Genomic DNA, 23001 nt, shown 5'->3' on the forward strand with positions numbered 1-23001 from the left:
TACTCTATATACACCCCTCCCCTCCTACCAAAAAAACACACATCCTCTAAATAAAGGAAGAGGTAGGTTTTTGTTCAATCAAATTTCACCTTAGAAGGCCAATAAGTGAAACTGATAGTTTGCCCGGCTCATACCCAGTCTCCTATCTAGTTAAAACAGGTGTAGATCATTCCTTGACCGTTATACCCTTAGTGAAACTATTGGGATGAGCTGTTTCAGATGAGCGAGATGCCCAATCATTACAACAAAGGACATTTCTCTTTGCTACCATGGAGTAATTGTCAAGGAATAGGTTGCACATGTTTTAATAAATTTTTTTACGTACATTGTTATTTGAAGTTAGTTTAACAAACGCATTACTGTGGGTGTGCATGAAGTTCCTATAATGTATTAAGTTGTATGTAAAACTTATAGTACTGGCATCTCCGTATATTTTATTAACATTACACATCAATAGTGCTAAATAGTCTGATGGCTCAGAAAGTATTGCTAATTGTCGTCTTTATTCTACTTTTTCCCTCTTTCTTGTTGATTTATAGTGACTTGAGAGTCCTTTTATGTGTTTTACATGCTGGCCTTGCAAAAAGCTTATGTTGGCATCTTACCCTGAAGGCACATTTGAGGCCCATATACCTTTTGTTTCAGTGCAGGCTGGAGATTCCCATACCAGTTAGCAATGCTGACTAACAAGATCTCCGAATAAGCACTCTCTTGTAGCTCCTAATAGCCTTGACTTGGCCTTCTTCTTTTTCTTTATCTAATGCTCGTCCTGCACAGATTTGGAGCAGGTCAAGCATTAGAGGCAACACTTTCATTGTTTCTTTATTTGCTTAGTCTGTTTTACTTTTCTGCTGACATGTCTGTTATAGGGAAGGCCCAGAAAGCATCAATTTTCCTTTGCTCCCCTGGTTAGAGTGAGGGTAGCAGAGTCAGTATTTTCAAACAAATTTGTTTTGTTCTATGTGCTTGAACTTTATGCATTCTCTCAATGTGTGTCAATAAAACATTGTGCAGTTTTGCCTTCAAGGAAAGGAAAACCACAATACCTATCTTTTACTGTACCTAATAGATTTGTGTCATAATCCCTGTCATAGGGTCGTGGTTATAAAACTGCTACTTCTGTGAAATGCTAGGAAAAAAGTAGATAGTGTATATGATGGAGTGCAGACATTGGCATTTGATATATCTATATTTATATCGGGACAAAACCCAGGTACAAAGAGTGTGATGGTTACTCCAAATGGTACAGTTCCAAAAGATGCACGTGGAAAATCTGTAATACAGAGCAGTATGCAACTTTACTTAAATTAGCTTTTGGGCCCCCTTTTAGAATGTCCCCAGTGTGGAGACCCAAAAACCCAAGCAGAGTGGTCTCGTCAATAGAATCTAGAAGAGAGATGAGAAGCTGTCAGGTGGTTTAACCCTCTCCCTGCCAACAACGTAAGGCATAGGGCAGAACACAACCATTTCCAGCTGCCCACATCAGTATGCCTCTTGTCGATGGCTTTCACCCATCTGCTATAAGCTCATGGTCGCTTCAGCAACCATGAACTTGTAACAAAAGGGTCCCCCTGACGATGCCCTGTAAGTTAATAGCTGACATCGGTGGCTAACTAATTAAAAATCCGCCCCCCCCACCCGTCGCTGCCACCCGCCCCACCGCAAGTTCTGGGGCTCTGCAACGCTCCGATCTGTGTGTCCTCCGATCCCCGCTGATCACCCCCGCTCTCCTCAGTCTAGGGGGGTGATCAGTGCTGATCACTCCAGTGTTTGTATGAACTGACCACATAGTGAGCTTATTATAAATGAAATTATTTATGAATGAACATGTACATCAATGCTGTACATCACTTCCAGTTTAATCATAAGTGGGGACATAGTAAGCTCACTATGTGCTCAGTTTATGAATGGAGAGGAGCACTCAGTACAGAGGCTTCCTGTCCATTCATAACTGGGGAGAGTACTATGCCTCCTCAGTTTGTGAATGCACAGGAAGCCTCTGCACTGAGTACTTCATGTTTATTTAGTGCTGTGGCTGCAGAAAAAGAAATTGAGTACTCTGTGTTCTCAATCTATTTTGTTCTATTTCAAAAGGGAAATGTCAGGGGTCTGTTTAGACCCCTGATATTTCCCTGAAGCCCCCCGGCAGTATATATATGTATGTATGTATGTATATGTGTGTGTGTATATATATATATATATGTATGTATGTATGTATGTATGTATGTATATATATATATTTTAAAAAGAAATACAACAAACCACAACCCCTCCCACATACACATACAGTGTGCACCATATTGTCGTGTTATTGTGGTGTATGTTATGCACATGGCCTGTGGTGCATTGTGAGAACACATAGCAGTGCTTGATTTATTTATTAATTAAAATAAAGCTTGAAAAACTGACAGGCACACCCGATCAGACCGCCTGTGTGAAAGGAGCCTAACAAGAGACAACTATAACGTACAAGAAGGGATGGGCCTGTACTAGGGATTCAAATTGTCAAATTTGCTAGCATATTCTGAAGCAAATTACAAGTTTAATAAAACAATCATTCATGGAAATAAAAAAACAGGTAGCAAGTTAAGATTTTAGTTTTTTTTGTGCTTTTTACCTGTTGGTGATGAGTATATTTCTGCAGCTCTGATGCATATATTCTGTATATTAGGTTTTTTTTTCTAATGCACGTTGCATTTTTAACATTTGATCTCTGCAACAGGTCAGAAGCAAACAGGATGTTTAAAGTGGAGTTTGGTAAAAGATAGTAAAAATATTTCCTGCAGTCTTGCTTTTCCCTTTTTTAAATGCCTCTCTAATTTCATTGGGTATGATAGTGCCATTCTTCTATGCGTTACAGGTCAGTTGCTTGCGTCACATGGAAGGCCATTTACAATACCTTGTCTGTTTAAAACTGCTAAATAAACTAATTAAATTTTGGGCTGCTCTCTTAGTGCAGACACGGCAGCATATTAAGATAAACCTGTATGAAACGTTTGCTACGTGCCACATACTGAGCTTTTTTACCCTAGTCATGTGTCTTTGAAGGACGTGTTGTAGAAATGAAGGACGTTCTCTTGCACAACCAATCTTGTCATCCTACTAAGAAATGCTTGTGGTTGTTTTGCCCTTCGCAGAATGTGAATAATATCGCTACTCAGAAGAATGAAGCAAATGAGATAAAGAACGCATGTGAAAGTAGAGTAAAAAGTTTATTGCGAGAAAATGAAGAACTGAGACAAAGGATACAGCAGCTGGAGGCCAAAATAACTGAGCTTCATCAGAAAATCAATGAGCTGAATGAAGATAATGATAGAACAAAAGAGAGACTGCGGAGAACTGAGGTCAGGAAAATGACTATATAAAAAGCAGATATGGTTTACTGAGACTCGGAGGGTTAGATATGATAATAAACATATGATTAGGCTGTATTTAGTGGGAACAGTGTAAGTGGAAACTAACCCTTTACATGTTATTGTATAGAGCAGTGCAATCCAAATCGGTTCTTGGGGGCCATGATCCTACCTGACTTTTTAAGATTTCCATTATTAACAGACAGTAAGAAAGGCTGTTAAGAGGCAGATATCTGCTTGGAAAAGGGACATTTCTGTGTGCGATAATCAGTGCCTCAGACATTGGAAGTACTCATTATCACCCCTAGGATTGCACTAAATGGCCTTGTGCCTGCCCAAGCATCACGCTGGGCTATCGGAGTAGGTGATCTCTGGCCACCATGTTTTTGTTTTAAGTTCTAAGAATTAGATCAGGTCACTATTAAGCAATGGAAAAATTACATGGAAGTGGTTAGTGGGTTTTGGCATTTGGCTGATAAATGTTGGGAAACTGAAGCATACCTGTCATGAGACTGTATGGTTAGATATGTGGAAGGCTGGCAACACAGTATAGTCAGTTGCGCCTGAAAAGACTTTGCTATGGAAGGGTGATGTTTAAAAATAAGAGAGTGGCACAAATGCAATTGTTGGGGGCCCTTTCACCTTTATGATCCTGGTAGGTTTTGCCTCTTGGGAAATGTTGAATGTTTTGGTTGGGATGGCGAGGGATCCTTTTATACTTCTGCCATTGCAGACTTTATAACCATGTTTATCATACTCAAATTCTAGAAAGAAAAGCAGCAGCTGAGTGAATTGCTAGAAGATGCAAAGGAACAAGAAAAAGAAGCACTACAGTTTTCTAGAGGGTTAGAAAACCAACTTGAAGACACAAAGGTAAGCTGGTCATCTCAGATCAGGAATTGAAGCTTATTTGATAGGAAGCCACCTATAATAAGGTTATCATCTCTGAAGCTTTTGGTAAAAATGCAGAGTATGTGTTTTTATAGACCAGCATAGCCAGGCAGTAGTTGAGGAGTTTTTCATGTGATTCTCGGGTACCTTTTTGATGTTGCTCACTCGTCGACAGGTGCTTATTAACCCTCTGTCTAGACACGTGCACACTTCTAATAAGCACAGAGCCATTTGGTTATATAGGTTATAAATGGCTTAATGTTATTGTTAGTCTACTGAGCAATCTTTTTATACTTGGTGTAAAACATTAATACTAGAGGTGCACCTAAATGAAAATGTCAAAAACAAAACCGAAATAATAAGTCAGGCCGAAACCGAAAATGTTTTTATTTTAACTTTTCAAAATTTTTGAATATTTTATTTTTATTTATTTTGTATAAACTTTTTAATTTTTTACTTTACTTTTAGGGGCTTCGGGGAAATATTAGGGGTCTAAACAGACCCGTGATATTTACCTTTTTAGAATAGAAAAAGAGATTGAGGACACAGTCCTCAATCTCTTTTTCTGTATCCCCTGTTATAAATGAACAGGAATCCTCTGAGTGTTCCTGTTCATTCATAACATGAGCACATAGTGTGTTTACTATAACCACAACCGTGAATGAACAGGAAGTGATATAGATCACTTCCCATTCATTCATAATTGAGGCTATAGTAAACAAACCATGTCCTCAATTATTTACAACACTCAATCACTGATCGCTGAGTGTTTGTACCTCGCTCTCCATCCTGACACAAGAGGCTGGGCAAGCGGCGCTTAGCCTGCTGTGGCAGCGCTGGCTGTGTCCGCTCTCCTCTGATCTGTGACAGGAGGCTGAGCGTTATTGGGAGCAGTGACGTGGGCCGTTCACAGCTCTCTCCTCCCGCAGCGCTTGGCCGCCTGTGACTGTTTTCGGCATTATGCCAAAAGTGCCATTTTCGGCCGATATGTTTCGGCGGCCGATATATCGGTGCATCCCTAATTAATACTACAATTTACAGCGCAGAATTTATACTTCTTGCCCCCACATCCGCTGTCTTGTATTGCATCCCCTTGTGCACCAGTTGAAATCTTAGCCTTAGAAACACACTAAGGAGATCGAGCATCATAGGCACCAAATGCTCACTGTGTCAGTACACCTAGAACCGGTGTCTAGGAGACCTGGGCAACTCTCACTTTGCCCTGATTACAGTATGACTCCAGATGTATGGATCAAGTGGACAGCCTATAATTCCACAGGTCACTATTCCACCAACAAACTGCATGGAGACCGTAACAATAGGAGCCAAACAGACTGCACTGACCAACAGTGCACTAATCTACAACCTATTATACACAAGAGGGTGTTACTTGGTGTTGAATTCTAGACAAATATAAAAACACAAGTAAAGGCAGTTATAGAATTGAGTGTCAGTTTTTATATATAACTAGCATTAGTTCCTAAATCTGTCTTGAAATCAATTTTCTGTTGTCTCTTGTAAATCAGCACTGGTAGAGAGAAGAGCAATACTAGAGCTAACCAGGCTCTGTTGCGTGTAGTAGCAGGGAACATGCTGACAGAAGGAGGGAGCAGAGTTAATGACTTGACGTTGTGTTGCGGCACCTTCGTTTTCAATCACATGGCTGCATGCAGGGAGACGGCACCACTGTATTAGTTAACTTAATATACAAAGTGGTGTCACCTCTCTGGCTGGGAAGTTTGGCAGATGCATATCAATTACAAAGGTGACTGGACAGGAGTACAATTCGGTTTGGCAGCAAAGACAGTTCTCATACAGAATGTTAATTTCAGCTGTGTTTTAATTGTTTGTCTCCAGATCAAGTTGTTTGTTTGAAGTTTAGTTTCATTTCAAATAGCCTGAATAAGGGGCCACTCCAACCTAAAACTCTCTCCTATTTTATCCTTGCATTCTAGTATATTGATGATAATATGTTTGTGTTTCAGAGAAACCTCAGTAGAATCACTCATGAGCATCACCAGTTGAATGAGCGATTGAAAGAGGAATCTAATCAGAAGGAACAGTTAAGGAACTTGAAGAATGAAATGGAAAATGAACGCTGGCAACTGGACAAGACCATTGAGAAATTGCATAAAGAGGTACGTGTGTGTCCTTAGAGCTTTATGTCTATGAACCAAATGCATACATAGCACATCCTATTTGGCTTAGTGTGTACTAAAAGGAAAGGTGTGATAAACATTGTACAGTTTGGGGTAAATTCAGGCTTTTTCATACTAGCCTTTTGCTGCTAAAGAGAATCAAATGTAAGCAGTTGTCCCTTTTTTTTTTTCCATTACTTAGAGATCAGTCTATAGACCAACAAAAAGCATTATTTTGTGGAAATAGTACAGTAAGTAGGGAAATAGTAGGTTATGTTGAGCCAAATCAATTTTAGTATGAATTTGATGTCTGTTCATTAATTTGTATGTGTGTGGACATAGAGGAACTGCATGACTGTTATTGTAAATTTTGGAATGTGTATGAAAAGCTATGAAGCCAGTGTCATCTCTCTTTATGATACTTTTATAGTAATGTGTTACTGGTTAACTTCATAGAAAAGATCTTTAAAACTAATGAGTATCCTGTATAGTAGTTGTGTGACTGCCTTACCAATGAGGAGAATCCGTCCAAGCATTCGGATTTAGTGATGTGGTTGTTTTCAATGGTTTGGGTTCATTCTAATCTAGGTGTATATTTGTCATTATTATAATAATCTTAGAAGAATTAATGATTTAGAATCAGATTACATTTCTAGAGATGTATTCGTCAGTCATACAGTTCATAAAGCTTAGTGTTCACTGCTGGTGGATCTACCTGCACTGCGGGAACTGCATATGACCTACTGTGTGCAGACTACTGAGAAAATAGTGTATCAGCCTTCTTTGGAAGCCAAACTTTTTGTGAATAACCAGAAAGTCCTTTTGTGTTGTCACCTTTCATTAAATAGCATGCAAAATTGACATGACAGCATGTGACTGTGGATTGAAGAATGACCCACATATTTTCAGCCTTGATCCTCATTTGAGAATGCTAGTTTTCCTATGGATGCATAATCTTTGTGTAAAAGGATCCTTTGTCAAAATGTAAAGGTTATCTAAACTCAGCAACAAAAATTGTAATTTGTTGCAGCTTACCAGTCCTTCGATGTGGTGGCTGCAAAAGTTTTACGTTTTCATGCTAAGAACATTTTCAGCAGGCACCGAAAATACCTGTTGATCTTGCCAGAAATGCTGTGTCCTCGTCTCTTTCTGTCCGCTGTTCTGGAAGACTAAAACCATGTTATCTTATTTGTGGGAACTACTAATATCATCCCCATGTAATAGAGGTGAACAAAGACAGACATGTTTGAAGTTCAGCAGAGTGGCAACTATGGCTCCTTCCATAGATACAGAGGTGTGAGTGAGTGTAGCCACCCTAGGAAGAGGAAATTCTCATTCTTGAATAAAAGGACTGATAAGCTGCAATATTACAGGCAGTCCCCGGGTTACATACGAGATAGGGACTGTAGGTTTGTACTTAAGTTGCATTTGTATGCAAGTCGGAACAGGTAAATTTTTTTAAGTGTAACTCCAGCCAAAAAAACATTTTTTAGTTTTGGATAGCATAGGGAAGGGTCACGTTTGTTTTGCTGTCTGTTCCTGTTGTTCAGAAGATTATAATATAATATTTTTTTATTTAAAATGATTTTTCCATTTTAAATTTTATTTTATAAACTTTGTTTTTTTTTATTTGTTTGCATTTTAAATTTTTATTTACATAGTTACATAGTATTTGAGGTTGAATAAAGACATTAGTAACTTTATTTAACTTTTTTACTTTGTTTTTGTCTTTTTTTTTTACTTTTTTTAAACTTTTTTTTATTTGTTTGCATTTTAATGCTTGGAGCAATAGCCAGCCTGCTATTGGATATTTCAAATTGCAATAGCCAATAGCTATTGCATCTGCCTGCGGTCAATCAGCAGAGGAGGGGCCTGAAAGAGAAAGTTCTCTATCAGGTCCTCCCATGCTGACTGACAGCAGGCAGTGGGTTGGTGCAATAGCCAGCTTGCTATTGCATTTTACAATATCCAATAGCAGGCTGGGTATGGCTCCCAGCCTGCAGATGAAGAGGAGGCAGGGGGGCGGGGCAGAGGAGCCGCGGCTGGACGGGGGATCGGAGGATCGTCCGGAACGGGGAATATAAGCCGACGGACAGGGGGAAGAGGAGGCCGGGACAGCAGCGGAGGTCCCCGCTGCCTCCGCCAACACAGGTGGGGATAGCAGCGCGGATTTGAAGGGACACAGACCGCTGCAGCCACAGTTCTCCTAAATGTACCGGCGGCTGCCGGTACATTTAGGAGAACTGTGGACCCCGGTTCGTAAGTACGGATTGTTCGTAAGTTGGACGTCCGTAACCCGGGCACTGCCTGTACATTTTTATTTTAGGTTTGGATAATCTTTAAAGTGACACTAAACTCAGGACTTTAAAAATACATTCAAGTGCCTTAACTATTAACAAAAATGTACCCTATCTGTGCATCATTTAGCTGTAGATCCTCAAATCATCTCGGAATTGGTGCCGACACTGTCCTTCCCCCTGGAGGGTGGCTACTTTTGTTCCCCATGGTCGCTGTGTGTGTTGTAAAGTAGCCCCTGCTACAAGCTCACTCCCATGATGGACTACAATCTCGCATTTAGTTTACTAATTTGTAGGGATGCACCGATACCGAAACAAGCATCGGTATCGGCCGCGATACCGAGTATTTGCATGAGTACTCGTATTGGATGATTGACAGGCTTCCTCACCAGTCAGGAGTGACTGGTGAGGAAGCCTGTCATCATCCAATCGGCCAATCAGCGGGAGAAGAGGTCAGAATGGAGCAGATGGCTGGCGTGTGAGTTATGTCTGACTAGGAGGAGGAAGATAATGGACCCCCTGCAAGCCAGTCATGGGCGCCCCCATCACAGCAGCGCTATGACAGCCGGGAGTCTTTTCGGTTTGGAGAAAGGGCGTCGGAGTCTCAAAGCTATCGGAGGGATGAGGGCAGTTCTGCTCCGGGTCTGCCCCTGCAGATAGGCTCGGCCGGGAGTCGGAGGAGAGACCGGGGACGCAGGCATCCTGGCAAGATCGGTGAGTGACAGTGTGTGTCTGTGTGTAGGAGAGACGGCTGTGTGTGCCCAGCACTGTGCCCTCTGACTATACCCCTCATTATACCCACTGACTATACCCCTCACGGTACCCGCTGACTATACCGAGCACTGTGCCCTCTGACTATACCCCTCACTATACCCGCTGACTATACCGAGCACTGTGCCCTCTGACTATACCCCTCATTATACCCACTGACTATACCCCTCACGGTACCCGCTGACTATACCGAGCACTGTGCCCTCTGACTATACCCCTCATTATACCCACTGACTATACCCCTCACGGTACCCGCTGACTATACCGAGCACTGTGCCCTCTGACTATACCCCTCATTATACCCACTGACTATACCCCTCACGGTACCCGCTGACTATACCGAGCACTGTGCCCTCTGACTATACCCCTCATTATACCCACTGACTATACCCCTCACGGTACCCGCTGACTATACCGAGCACTGTGCCCTCTGACTATACCCCTCATTATACCCACTGACTATACCCCTCACGGTACCCGCTGACTATACCGAGCACTGTGCCCTCTGACTATACCCCTCATTATACCCACTGACTATACCCCTCACGGTACCCGCTGACTATACCGAGCACTGTGCCCTCTGACTATACCCCTCATTATACCCACTGACTATACCCCTCACGGTACCCGCTGACTATACCGAGCACTGTGCCCTCTGACTATACCCCTCATTATACCCACTGACTATACCCCTCACGGTACCCGCTGACTATACCGAGCACTGTGCCCTCTGACTATACCCCTCATTATACCCACTGACTATACCCCTCACGGTACCCGCTGACTATACCGAGCACTGTGCCCTCTGACTATACCCCTCATTATACCCACTGACTATACCCCTCACGGTACCCGCTGACTATACCGAGCACTGTGCCCTCTGACTATACCCCTCATTATACCCACTGACTATACCCCTCACGGTACCCGCTGACTATACCGAGCACTGTGCCCTCTGACTATACCCAGCACTCTACCCTCTGACTGTGCCCTCTGACCAGTGGCGTAACTACAAAGACGGCACGGGAACATGTTCTGGGGTAGGTTGCGGAGGAGGGTGTTTGGGCGGTTTGGGGGGCCCGCTATAAAATTTGGCTATGGGGCCCTGTGAGTTCTAGTTACGCCCCTGGATGAGGGTGAAGGTGGAGGTAAACTGTCTGAACAGGAACCTGGCAGGTACAGCCTGTGGTATAGCTAATTCTATCAATCAGCCTCGCACTCCTCTAATTTTGTGCTTGCACAGACTGAGCAGGAATGTGTATAATGAGGCAACACCCCCCTCTCGTTATTGTACCTTAAAAGATACAGATAAGCTTCTGTCTTTTTTTTTCTTTTTTTTAGAATTCCCTTGCATGCCTTGTAGAGCTTCTTCACTATACATAATTTAGGCAAGCATGGACCAAGGTGCTACAAATGTATTACCCATCACAACTAATCCGATCATTTTCCGGCCTGCCTGGAAATATCACAGCTGCAGTTTAATGGGAAATTCTTATTTCTCGTCAGTTTTATATAGGAGGTTCATAATGCTTATTAAGTTGCAGCTAGTAACCAGACTAGACTTTTGCGCTAAGAATAAAATGTTTGAGAACAAGTATAATCAATTCTATTAAAATATAGGAATGAACTTCCCCTCACTTTATTGCTCGGGTTTTATACTTTTTCTTTATAGTTCAAGGATTGTAATTACTAGTCTAGCTTCAAAGAGCCATTCTGTAAGTTAATTGTGATTCTACACTGAGCAGCTGGTTCACTGCTCTATTTTTAAACTGTTCATGAAGATGAGTTTTCTTTTGGTTATTCATTAACAATTTGGGTCGTTCCCAAATTACTGAGAATGAATTGAGCAGAACACTTTAGATTCTGCAGTGCAGCAAATGTCGCCTTGAATTCATGTTAAGAGATAAAGACAGAAGCATGTTGTACAGTTTGTTCTCTCAGTGTACTAAGAGGTGCTTTTGGAAGGTCTAAGGTGTCGCTCAAATAAACATTAGGTGTGTGTAATGAGATGAATGCTGGCAGTTTGTAGTTTAATGTGATCATTTAAATTGTGCTTTTTGTGCATTTACGGAGAACTTCCCCTGTAAAACATTAACAGGGCAATAACATGGACATACAGTTCTAACCTTCAAGCTGGCTGTTATCATCAGGAACACTTTCTCTGCTGAGCAGAACTGGAGTAATTTGCTCTGCATGTTTTACATTACACAGGGTTACATAGTACGTGACTTTCTCATGGCTAGGGGTCCTGATCTCTGTATTTCTACTAGAAGTGTTGTTCTATTTAACAGACATTCACTTGTTCTGCAGTCACAATCCTGATTCCAACTCAGCCTTTCATTTCACCTCAATGGTGGAAAGCTAGGAAAGGGCCATTGAAATATTCATTCTGGTTACTAAGCAAGATGGATTTCTGGGATTTATTTATGTAAAGTACTATTTGTGTTATTCATCTATGATGATTATACATTTTTTGCTTATAAATTAATGTTTAAATGCTACATCCCATACTAACGTTTAGGAATGAGTCTTTAAAGTGGCCTTGTCACCACAGTGTTACTGGTACTCAGACTGCTCTATAAAAGAAGGGCACATATACAGTACTTACCTTTCCAGCGGTCCATGTCTTCCATCTCTGCTGCATTGCTGTTCTAGGTGTGTCAAATTCCTCAGTTCCTTCCACCATATGTCCTGTAGTGAATCAGGGCTTCAGCAGCTGGGGAGTAGCAAAGCGGCACAATTTAAAGATGGGTCTGCCAAAATAGGTAGACATATATGCCTTTCATTCACAGCATAGACTTTGTTTACAAGTGATCCTATGGTGACAGGAGATGATATTAAACAGTGCCCTGCTGAACTGCATTACACTTCCCCCTTTATCTTATGGAGATTAGGGGTGGGTGTTCCGTAGTCCAGTAGGGTAGACCTCAGGCAGGTCAGACATCACTGTTTGGGATTTCAGTGCGGCAGAGGTAGCGTCACTATAGGAGGTCAGGTGCTCATTATTGTCAGAATCATTGTGCATGTATTGCAGAGATGTAATGCAGTACATTTTTTATTTTGCCCAGACATACACTTTCAAGATGGGTGTATGTAAAGTGATAACCATTTGTAGACTACCTTTGGGGCCCTAATGCCTATACTTCCAGGAATTCTCAACTATGCTGCAGAATGCCACCCCTCACATGACATAGACTTGAAGTTGGAAGAAGTCAGATTTCTGTTGTGTGCCACATTTAGTGGGCTCCCTTCACACACAGGGGATGAAATACTCATTAGGAACCTGCCAGACACCACCTGGCTCCTCCTTATAGGAAATACTGCTGGGAAACGGCATGCATTCTTTCCATCTTGTTTTGATTGATTTGGGGGCTTGACATGACGAGGTCCAACCCCACTGTGAGATGTTTCCAGTGCATACCATGTCATAGTAGATATTACTCCACATTCTATATGACTAAATCTTAATATTGTTTATATCAGATGTTATATCTTGTTGCGCTATTCAAAAGTGTAAGGGGATTTTGCTTACAAGATCATTATGTTACCTTTGGAAAAAGTATGCACTATTTGCTAGTTACACATAGAAATCCTCTTTTTTTTTTTTTCCTGTTGCTAAAATACTCTAGTAACTATTACTGCTACAAGTAAACCTTGCCTAGTCCGCAATAATGACCTACTGCATAATGTTCCACTATTGCCCAAGAGCTAACATGCAATCTCTGTGTGATACCAGAGTGAACTGGCCTGTAGTCGCTGCAGTGCAGAGCTGCGGACCTTTACCGGAATGTACTTTGAAATATGCCTACAGATATTAGAGCATCACAAAGAAATCCAGCCTGGGGTTGTTAATCATTATGCTTGCGTTCAGTGTCCTGCAAGGCTTCATGTTTTGATATTTTTTTTTAGCCAGTCATGAGCTGCATTCATTTATTTGGATCACGGTCCTTTTGTTTCTTGTGCCAAGGTCATTTTAGAGTTGGGTTGTTTAAAAGGCATAGGATTTCCACACAAAACTAGAAGGTGGGAATTTGTATATAGGAAGCCAGTAAAAGAAATAGAATAGAACCTAATATTAAAATTTGTGTGCCCATTTTTGTACGAATGGACACTGCAGCTATAATTGGTCATTGACACTGATGCTTTTATGCTTCTGTTTTCCTAAGACCAGGATGTGACTGAGTAAGGCAGGGGTAGGCAAAATGTGCAGCTGTGGTGAAACTAAAAATCCCATCATGCATCTGCCTGTGGAAGCCATGCTTATGGAGTCTTGCAATGCCTAATGGAATTAGTAGTTGCACCCACAGCTGGAGGGTCGGAGTTTGCCTACGCCTGGTGTATAGGGACGATTCTTCTTCTTCTTTTTTTTTTTTTACATTCATCACCAGATACTTCTGTGAATGGAGATTTTCATTAGTGCATTCACAGTTTGCAAATTGATTAAAGCTGAAGTAAACCACTTTGAATTTTTCTTGTTTTTGCCCTAATGTCCAAGTATGTTTATCTTAAACGTGTGCCCTTCTCCAGCAATGTTGGATCGATCTCAGGCCCCCCTTCCTCCACCGCCACCATCTGTGCTGCTGACACTTCTGGGTTCTTGGAAGTCCTTTTTCGGTAATTGGGTGGGGGAGTAAGAGGAAGAAATTTTCTGGCAGAAGAACTCAGCATTTTCTTATTTTCTCCCCTTTAATTCCGCTTTATTATACTGGGTATTAGTCCAAACAAAATGTTATCTCTGCAAACTTTCAAGAAATTCTTAAATAAGCATACAGTACTCTTTAACAGTTTCAATATGACCTCCTGACCCACAGTTCAGTCACAATCAGATTTTTCTACAATTCATTTTTAAACACGTTCTTTTAGTTTTAACATTTTGCCATTTATTAAATGGACGTCAGACATATTCAAATGAATTTTATGAATGTCCTTTTTAACCCCTTCATGACTGAGCTTGTTTTTGGTTTCTGTTCGTAAATGACTGACACACTTTTGATTCATCCATTATCATTTTTTTTTTAGTGATTAAATAAGTAGTAACTATATAATCTATCAGTGTTGTAGTTGTCTTATGTGCTAGGCATTAATGCTCAGTTAAAACTGCAAATCCTTTGTCAGTCGGTGTGTAATAATCTTAAACAAAGAGGATTCCCTATTTAATGAACTGACAACAGTGCAAATGGACACAGGTTGGCCATGAGCCATGTAACATGCAAAGCCCTGCCATCAGAAATATCAAAATTAGATATAACGGGTTCTTCAAGAAGACCTTGAACATGAATCTCAGAAAACCTCTAAACATGAATCTTTCTGCAAAGATTCAGAAAATGTCATATCTGGGTTCCCTCTCTCATTCAGGAGTAGCCCTCTAAACAGAATTTCTTTAGTTTATGGATGAAGAAGATTCTACCTCCCAGCAGGTTCATGGGAGCACTTGCATGTATGGATCATACACGGTGCTGACGTTCTTGCCTCATTATTAGGGATGGAGGTGTTCTAGAGAGGGAGTTTTGTTTGTGGAGGTGCATAGAACATTACGCAGCAGGATCTGAGATATGGAATCCTTTGTGATTTTGCCTCTTTTGAAGAGGACCTTTACCCATCTCTTTAAATTAACAACAAAGGCACTTTTAGAAATGTTTAGTAATGACAATCTACAAACACATACTTCTAGAGAATTGCCGGCTTTGAATTCTTTGCATACCTTATTTCGCTTTTCTTTCCCAGTCTTCTGACAGTGGCCATGTTAACTAAGTGCAGGTTACTAGCTCTCCCTTTACTTCCTGGAACTCTGGCACATGTGACTAGGACATGTGACCATGCACATCTTCTCAGTGGAGATCTCATGAGATTATAGATGAGATTTCCCAGCAATGCTCTACTGATGTAACCTTCCCAGGATGCAATGTTTTGGCACATTTACATTCTTTGTGCCAGAAGTGGACCAGGAAGTAGATGAACTCTATTTGTAAGTAAAGGAAAAACAAGTTTGTTTAAATAATGACTGTAAGATGATTTTAAATCAGCATGCAGAGTTACCATAACAGTTTATGCTGCTGTTTGTCAGTGTTTACCTTTTAAAGTGAACCTATGCATTGCCCATGCAGGGCAACAGTTTCACTTTAAAGCCTATTCATTGTGATGCAGTGATGTGTGCATTACTGGTGTGAATGAGGCCTTGATGCCACCCCTAATAGCGTCGCGGGTGCGAGGGAAAGGTAGATGGAAGCAGCTGTGGTGGCCAACATTAAAGTGAACTTTGTGTTTTACCTTGCATAGGCAAAGTCCAGGTTCCTTTTAAATTATCTGGTTAACTATGAATGAACTGAGTAAAGGAAACTTAGTGATTTCTAATAGCAACTGGTGAAACATTTGTTTCCAATTTCTACATCAGAAATATGATGGAATTCATATTCTATAGATATCATAACCATTTTAAACGAGAACAGGTCTGCTTAAAAGGTTACTGACCGCTGTACTTGTAACCACTAACCATGACCCACCCGTTAACATCATCATTTGTACTGATTAGATTTCACAGCATGTTGAGTTTTCCCGAACATCCACTGTGGAGGTTCAAAAGCAGTTTGATGACTATAAAGAGAAGAACCGGAAGGAAGGCTCTGAAATGCAACGACAGATTAAAGATAAGTCGCTGGAATTAGAAAGATGCTATCAGACAATCAAGAAGCTGCAAGATGAGGTAATGTGCACTCTTATGAAGGATAAACATAAAATATGAGAATATTCCATGTAATTATGTTGGATTTCTAAACCTATGTAACTTCGTCACATCCTCTCCTTAGATTCGTCACTTGGAAGAAAATTTGCAAGACCACCAGAGCGCCCACGATGAATCACTGACTAAGCATCATCTTCTGCAACAGACAATTAAAGATCTACAGTATGAGCTGGATGCCAAAAACCATTTGAAGGATGATCGTACTAGACAAATAAAGTCAATGGAGGTAGTATTCGTAGACAAACCCGTAGTACTGACATTTGTCATTCCAATTGAAATCAACTGTTACAAACAGAAGTTTCAGGAGCGATTGTTATTTCTCTAGTACAATTTTGGTTATGTGGAGGTAAAAATTTAATGTTGGCTACCTACATTTCCGTCATAAAAAACTGCAGAACTTTTTGTTGCTATTGTTTATGCACTGGTTATTTAGATAGGCAAATAAGCCATAGTTATAGTTACTATCAAGTTAACCTACACAGTGCTAAATTTGGCCTGGCATCAGTGACTTCAGAAGAAAGGGTTAGGCAGATCTTTCATAGCATATCTTAATAGACTGTCATTTAATAGACTACAAGGATCTACTGTGTATTACCTATGCTAGAAAAAAGAAACCGGTTCTGGTAGTAGGCACTAGCTCTGTCAGTCTTTCATTCAAACATTTTATTGCTGGCTTAAGAAAACTATAAAGGCACAAATTCACAATTGTTCCCGTGGCCTCACCTGCAGGTCAGGCGGCCCCCTCTTCTTTCATTTTGAAGGTTTATATTGTATACATTGACATAGCAAATGACAACATAGATCATCGGATCACTCAACAGTCCAGCAGCAAATTTTTTTAATGATCCCGTTCATTCATCTTTGAATCGGTGTGCTAAAACTCCACATACAAAACTGCTTTGTTTTTTTTTTCCAGGACAAGATATTTCAGCTGGAAATAGAGCTTGACGAAGAAAAAAACAACTCTGATCTCCTGCTGGAAAGGATAACCAGATGCAGGGAACAGGTAGGTCTTTATATGCACATAAGTGGATTAGGAGCGGTGCTCCTGACGCTGAACTAGACCAATGCTTTTGTCCCTGTTTTATTGAGTGTCACACAGAGTAACTCTCTGACGTGTCAACCAGGAAGATTCCTCTTATGTATTATGATGATCTGGCTGCAAAGTCATAGAGGTGGGATAAGACACTTTTCCTCAAACATTTTGATAAAAAAAAAATTTTAAAATAATTTTCATTTAAAAGTATTAAGGAAATCCGTAATCTTTCGAGCCCTGATGTACTTTTTTATATCATGCTCTGGAAAACATTGAGAGGTCAAATCTGGGTAATTTCTACTTGCAACACACACATTGTTTTCTCTTCATTTTTATGAATCCGTTCCGCTGGATTTCCAGATACCACAAAGTTATTAGTCGACATAGCAGAAATGTCTCACACAATTGTCTTAGAATAATATCTGCCTTGTTATCCTTCTAGACCTCAATGACATGCCTAATGTTTTATAAGAAAACAAGCATAATTATAAGAGCAGCAAACTCCACTGGTAAAGTATGAGCATGCAGAGCTCAGTACTGTGATATGTGGTTATAGCCCTTCAAAGCAGGGACAGGCAGATTCACCCTCTCTATTTGTCCTGGTGAAAGTTATTGCTGAAGCTGAAAAACCCCCCGAAATTTTGAGTTGTCATCAGAACAGGAATGGATGGGAAATCTTCCAATAGGCACACTAGCTCTGGTCACCCTGCTGACCACCAGGGATTTTCCTCTCTTTGGAGGGCCTTTCTCTCACTTCCTGTTGTGACTCGGAGAGGAAGTGAAGGAAAATCTCTTCAATGGGACACAGATGGCAAAGACAAAAACACCTGACCCTCCATTATTCTATCCACAACTAAAAAAATGTTTTTGGCTTCAGTTCTACTAAAAAAATTACTTCTGGTTGTAAAATATGGTGGCTTTTTACGGGACTATCTTTAAAAACCAAATGGCAGTACACATCAGTATTCCTGGGCTGTATGTGTAGAAAGCATTGGTACTTCTATTACGTAAAAAAAACTAAATAATAAATAGCAAATTAATAAAAAAGGAAATGAATACAAAATCTAAATATTAATGTAAAAAGTATCATTGCTTCTTCTTTAAAGTTTGTATGTAAACACTAACCATGAACTCCTTGTATGTGCTGTTTTGGTCTGAAAGTGTTTTGTTATATCCTTCTACATAAGTGCAAAAAAGAAACCAAACAAAAACCTTTTTATGTCTTGTGCACAGTTCCTGCGTATATAGACACCCACGTTTTGTGATGTAAGTATTAGGAATTAATAAACAATGTTATAAGGCAAGTTAAAAGTGCTACATGACACTTTCTATAAGGGCTCATTCAGACTGTCATGCATGTCCGTATGGCATGCACGCCCTTAAAAAGACTTCAAATGAACAGGTTCTGCATGTAACTGCGTACAGCAGCCTGTTCTTTCCCATAGGAGGATGTGGCTTCACACAATTAAATCCTGTCACATGCACACCTGAACTTGCATATCCGTGCGCATGCAGGCACCTGGACCTGCACGTGTGACCGTGTGTAATTGCATGCAGCCACGTCTCTCACACACCGGCTCTGGAGCTGAGAGCTCATGTAACCTCTGATCACTTAACTCACAGTCTTCTCCCTGCAGAGAGCAGTGACTGTCAGTCAGCTCCCCCTCCCACAAGGATTCCCTGCAGCACTCATTGGAGGGATCTTTCCCAGCTGCAGTGCAGCTCTGCACTGTCAGCATATAGCAGGCAGTAGCCCGCTATATGCTGAGTTAGGGTCTTAGGAGAAAAGTAAAGTAAACAAGTAAACTCCTGTGACCCAAAAAAGAAGTAAAGTAAAAAAAGGGTTTGACTTTACTCTGTTTAATGGGATGCATGTCCAGCGCACACCAGAAATACCAATGTCAAACTCTACAGTCTATTTCGGCCTCCAGTGCCGTGATTTATTTTTCACTTGCTGGTGGTTAGTGACTTGTATAAAGAGGGACAGGTATTAATGTGATATAGATGATGGTGATGTCCTTTGTGCTGCTGCACCAGCTTCAGCATTGTAACCATATTTTAGACAAGGGTCCCGAATCATAATATATAATATATAATGGTTTATTTAATCCTAAATGGCTTTTAATGTTCTTCGTCTGAAGAAATACTGCACACCGCTAGTTTACCATACATGCAGTTTATTCCACCCAACAGCCAGCATGGGATGGTCCCTGCCTAGTAATCAATCAACTCTAATGCCTTTCACCCTTACAGGCTTAGTTGTAGAGATCTCTACCACCAAAGCCCATGACATCCGAGTAAGCCGTTACAAGATGGGGACCATCCCATGCTGCCTGTTGAATGGGCATAGACTACACCAGGCATGAACAACCTTGGCACTCCAGCTCTTGCGGAACTGCGAGACCCATGAGTCATTTCAAGACTATGACATTAACATGCATGACCCCCCAGAGGCATAGGTGTGATTGGGATTCCTGGTTTCACCACAGCTGGATTGCTGAGGTTGCCTACCCTAAATGCATGGTGAACTAGCAGTGTGTACGATTTCTTTGGACGGTATAGTTACGGAGCATGGACAGCTCCCAGCCAGCACCTGCAGTGTATGCAGGCGACGGAGCTGGATGTGGGATAGAGTGGTGAGGTTTCTCTGTGTTCTTACATTTTAATGCTAATTGTTATATATCATAGCTTATTTAATCGTTGCATGGATTTTAATGCTTGGCATTGGGGGAATTTATCAAAACTGGAGCAGAGGTAATCTGGAGCAGTTGCCTATGGCAACCAATCAGCTTCTATCTTCAGTTTAGCTTTGAAAATGAAAGACAGAAGCTGATTAGTTGCCATGGGCAACTGCTCCAATTTTGATCAATTCCCCTCATTGTTAGAGTAGAGCTGGGCAACTCCGGCCTTCCAGCTGTTGTGGAACTATAAGTCCCATGAAGCTTTGCAACAAGTTACAGGCATGCCTTCCAGAGGTCGAGCCATGTTGGGATTTGCAGTTAAAGCACAGCCAGAGGGCCGGAGTTGCCCACACCTGCACTAGAGCATTGCAGGATTTCAAGGGTGAAAAAAAAAAAGTTTATTGTCTTAATGATCAGACTTGCCCGTCCTACTGCAGAGAACATCTTTTGAATTAAGTTGTAGAATGGGGCTGCAGGGACCCCGGTAACAGGAAAGGAGTTAATTGTCAAAAGTCTAGCTATGTGGGGGGAGAGAAATATAAACGAGAACCTTCTGGCTGTGGATTTCTTTCCTAAAACCGTGGGAGAGCGGGTGGTTTCTATGGTGACAGTGTAAATATGGCAGGCTAGAATTACAGTGGCTTTGCTACCTCATCTGAGCCGCGTTCCCGGTTGGATTCTCAGCACCTGTTCTACTCAGTACACCAGGTGTAGAAGTAAATCACAATGTAGAAATGAAGGCCCTTTTCCAGGGAATGAAGCATGGAACATGCAGGCCTCTTCCCTGCACTACAGTCAACTGTCTGGAGAAATGGAATATGTACCTCATTAGCGGAATCCCACCTCCTCTCCCCCTCTGTGTGGGCTTACATGAAACACTCGATTTATGAGAAGTACGATTACAGACATGAAGGGACGGTTCCAGGCTTCCCGATATCAATAATTGAGAAGAAATGAAATTGTGTGCTTTCATTAACAAGACGATGATAACCAGCTGTTCTTAATACCACGGTCTCGCATAAACACGGCCTCCGTTTATTAAATCCATGCCATCTCTCAGAGGGGTACTGTGGCTCATTGAAAATGCTTTGTTTTCAGTGCTCACCAAACCCAGCTGTGATAACTTCTGCTGAAATCTCCAATGTTTGTTGTTCCTCCGAGGATGAAAATAACGTGTTAAGAACGATCGCAGCCGCTGCCAGAGGGACCTGCTACGCGGCAAGCACCAATTAACGCAGGAATTAAGATTCCCTTCTCTACCGAAAATAAAATTATTTGAAGCAGTTGTTCTTGCGGTTGGAACAGAAGACTTTTCTTTATAAGTTCCTGCTTAATTACTTTCATTTTGCAGAGTTCAAAACTTTTTAGTTGCTTGTGTTTTTTTGAAACAGCGTAGCTAGTGTGTCGTGTTGCTCGTGTGAAATAATCCAAAATGTATATTATAATACTGTGTTATAATATATATTGTACTGATATATTCATTTATTTGTATATAGAGCATTTTCTTTGCAGAGAAGACTTAAAGCTGAACTCCAGGCAACTGGCTAAATACACAGCGGAAATACATACACTCACCGGCCACTTTATTAGGTACACTTTGCTAGTACTGGGTTGGGCCCCCTTTTGTCTTCAGAACTACCTTAATTCTTTGTGGCATAGATTCAACAAGGTGATGGAACACTCCTGAGAGATTTTGGTCCATATTGACATAAGAGCATCATGGGCCCAAAGTGTGTCAAGAAAATATCCCCCACACCATTACACCACCAGCCCCCATCCATGCTTTCATGTTGTTTACACCAAATTCTTACCCTACCATCTGAATGTTGCAGTTGAAATCGAGACTCATCAGACCAGAAGTTTTTCCAATCTTCTACAGTATTGTACAATTTTGGTGAGCCTGTGTGAATTGTAGCCTCCGTTCTTAACTGACAGGAGAGGTACCAGATGTGGTCTTCTGCTGCTGTAGCCCATCTGCTTCAAGGTTTTGTGGATTCAGAGATGGTATTCTGCATAACTCGGCATTTTCGTCCACACAACTGCCGCTCACTGGATATTTTCAGCAGTTTTTGAAATACTCAGACCAGCCTGTCTGACATCAACAGCCATGCCACTTTAAAGTCACTTAAATCACATTTCTTCCCTGTTAAGATGCTCTGTTTGAACTTCAGCAAGTCGTCTTCACCACGTCCAGATACCTAAATACCTTGAGTTGTTGCCATGTGATTGGCTGATTAGCAATTTGTGTTACCAAGCAATTGAACAGGTGTACCTAATAAAGTGGCCGGTGAGTGTATAAGTGATTGTATATGTATCCTTCCAGTCCTGAGAAGTACACAGCCATGTCTGTCAGAACCGGATTTTCTTTGCAGTAGTTAAGTTACACTTAAGCTGGGCATACACAGTTCTAATTTTTCTTTGAACCTGCGGGCTGAACGAATAAAATACAATTGATTCCTCCATCAACACTTAGGAGGGACCGAGGAAATCCCCATTATTTCTATTATATTGTGACAGAGGCCACCGGCCGCAATATTGAACGGATATAGCAGCTGATTGGCTGCAAGCTCCATTTGACCAAATCCGACCTGCTCCTTCGATCAGCTGATTGAGGGATGCCGGGTGGAAGTGTGCCAAAAGCAGCACTCGCAAAGTAAATTTCAGCCGGTTCCACAAGAACTGGTCGAAATTCTAAGCATGTATAGCTTACTTTACAGGTCTTATCCCTCCTCAGCCTGTAACAGGTCAGTCAAAGGAGTCCATCCTCCTTTGTTCCTTATGAGTATAAGAGCACCGCAGCACAGCTGTTGGCTAGTTGTGCTGCTTCTACCTCTCCTAGTCTGAGCTCTACTGCAAGTCAAATTTAGATACTTATACTGTTTGCATTTAAACATGCAATGAATGATGTATTATGGAGCACAGAGCTGCATTAATTTGCGTTTGACAATTGCAATCTAAGGTTCCTATCTCACATGCATACATACGAGAGCCAATTTAGACAGGAGCCAATTAACCTTCCAGCGTGTCAATGGAGTGTGGGAGGAAACTGAAGTACCCAGAGGAAACCTAGGCAAGCACAGAGAACATGCACAAAT

At 41.3% G+C, this 23001-nt stretch overlaps 1 protein-coding gene across 3 annotated transcripts in view; it reads left to right on the forward strand.

Moving 5' to 3' along the window:
• Positions 1-23001, forward strand: part of CGNL1 (cingulin like 1) — an 89630-nt gene that overhangs the window by 55338 nt on the left and 11291 nt on the right. For all 3 annotated transcript variants that reach the window (XM_018559928.1, XM_018559930.1, XM_018559929.1), the window contains exons 9-14: positions 3138-3344; positions 4122-4226; positions 6230-6382; positions 15980-16150; positions 16254-16415; positions 17106-17195. In XM_018559928.1, the coding sequence (XP_018415430.1) occupies positions 3138-3344; positions 4122-4226; positions 6230-6382; positions 15980-16150; positions 16254-16415; positions 17106-17195 (888 nt within the window). The remainder of the gene's footprint in view (positions 1-3137; positions 3345-4121; positions 4227-6229; positions 6383-15979; positions 16151-16253; positions 16416-17105; positions 17196-23001) is intronic.

The sequence above is a fragment of the Nanorana parkeri genome, unplaced genomic scaffold (assembly GCF_000935625.1).
Source record: "Nanorana parkeri isolate BGI_ZX_2015 unplaced genomic scaffold, ASM93562v1 scaffold422, whole genome shotgun sequence".
NCBI classification, from domain to species: Eukaryota; Metazoa; Chordata; class Amphibia; order Anura; family Dicroglossidae; genus Nanorana; species Nanorana parkeri.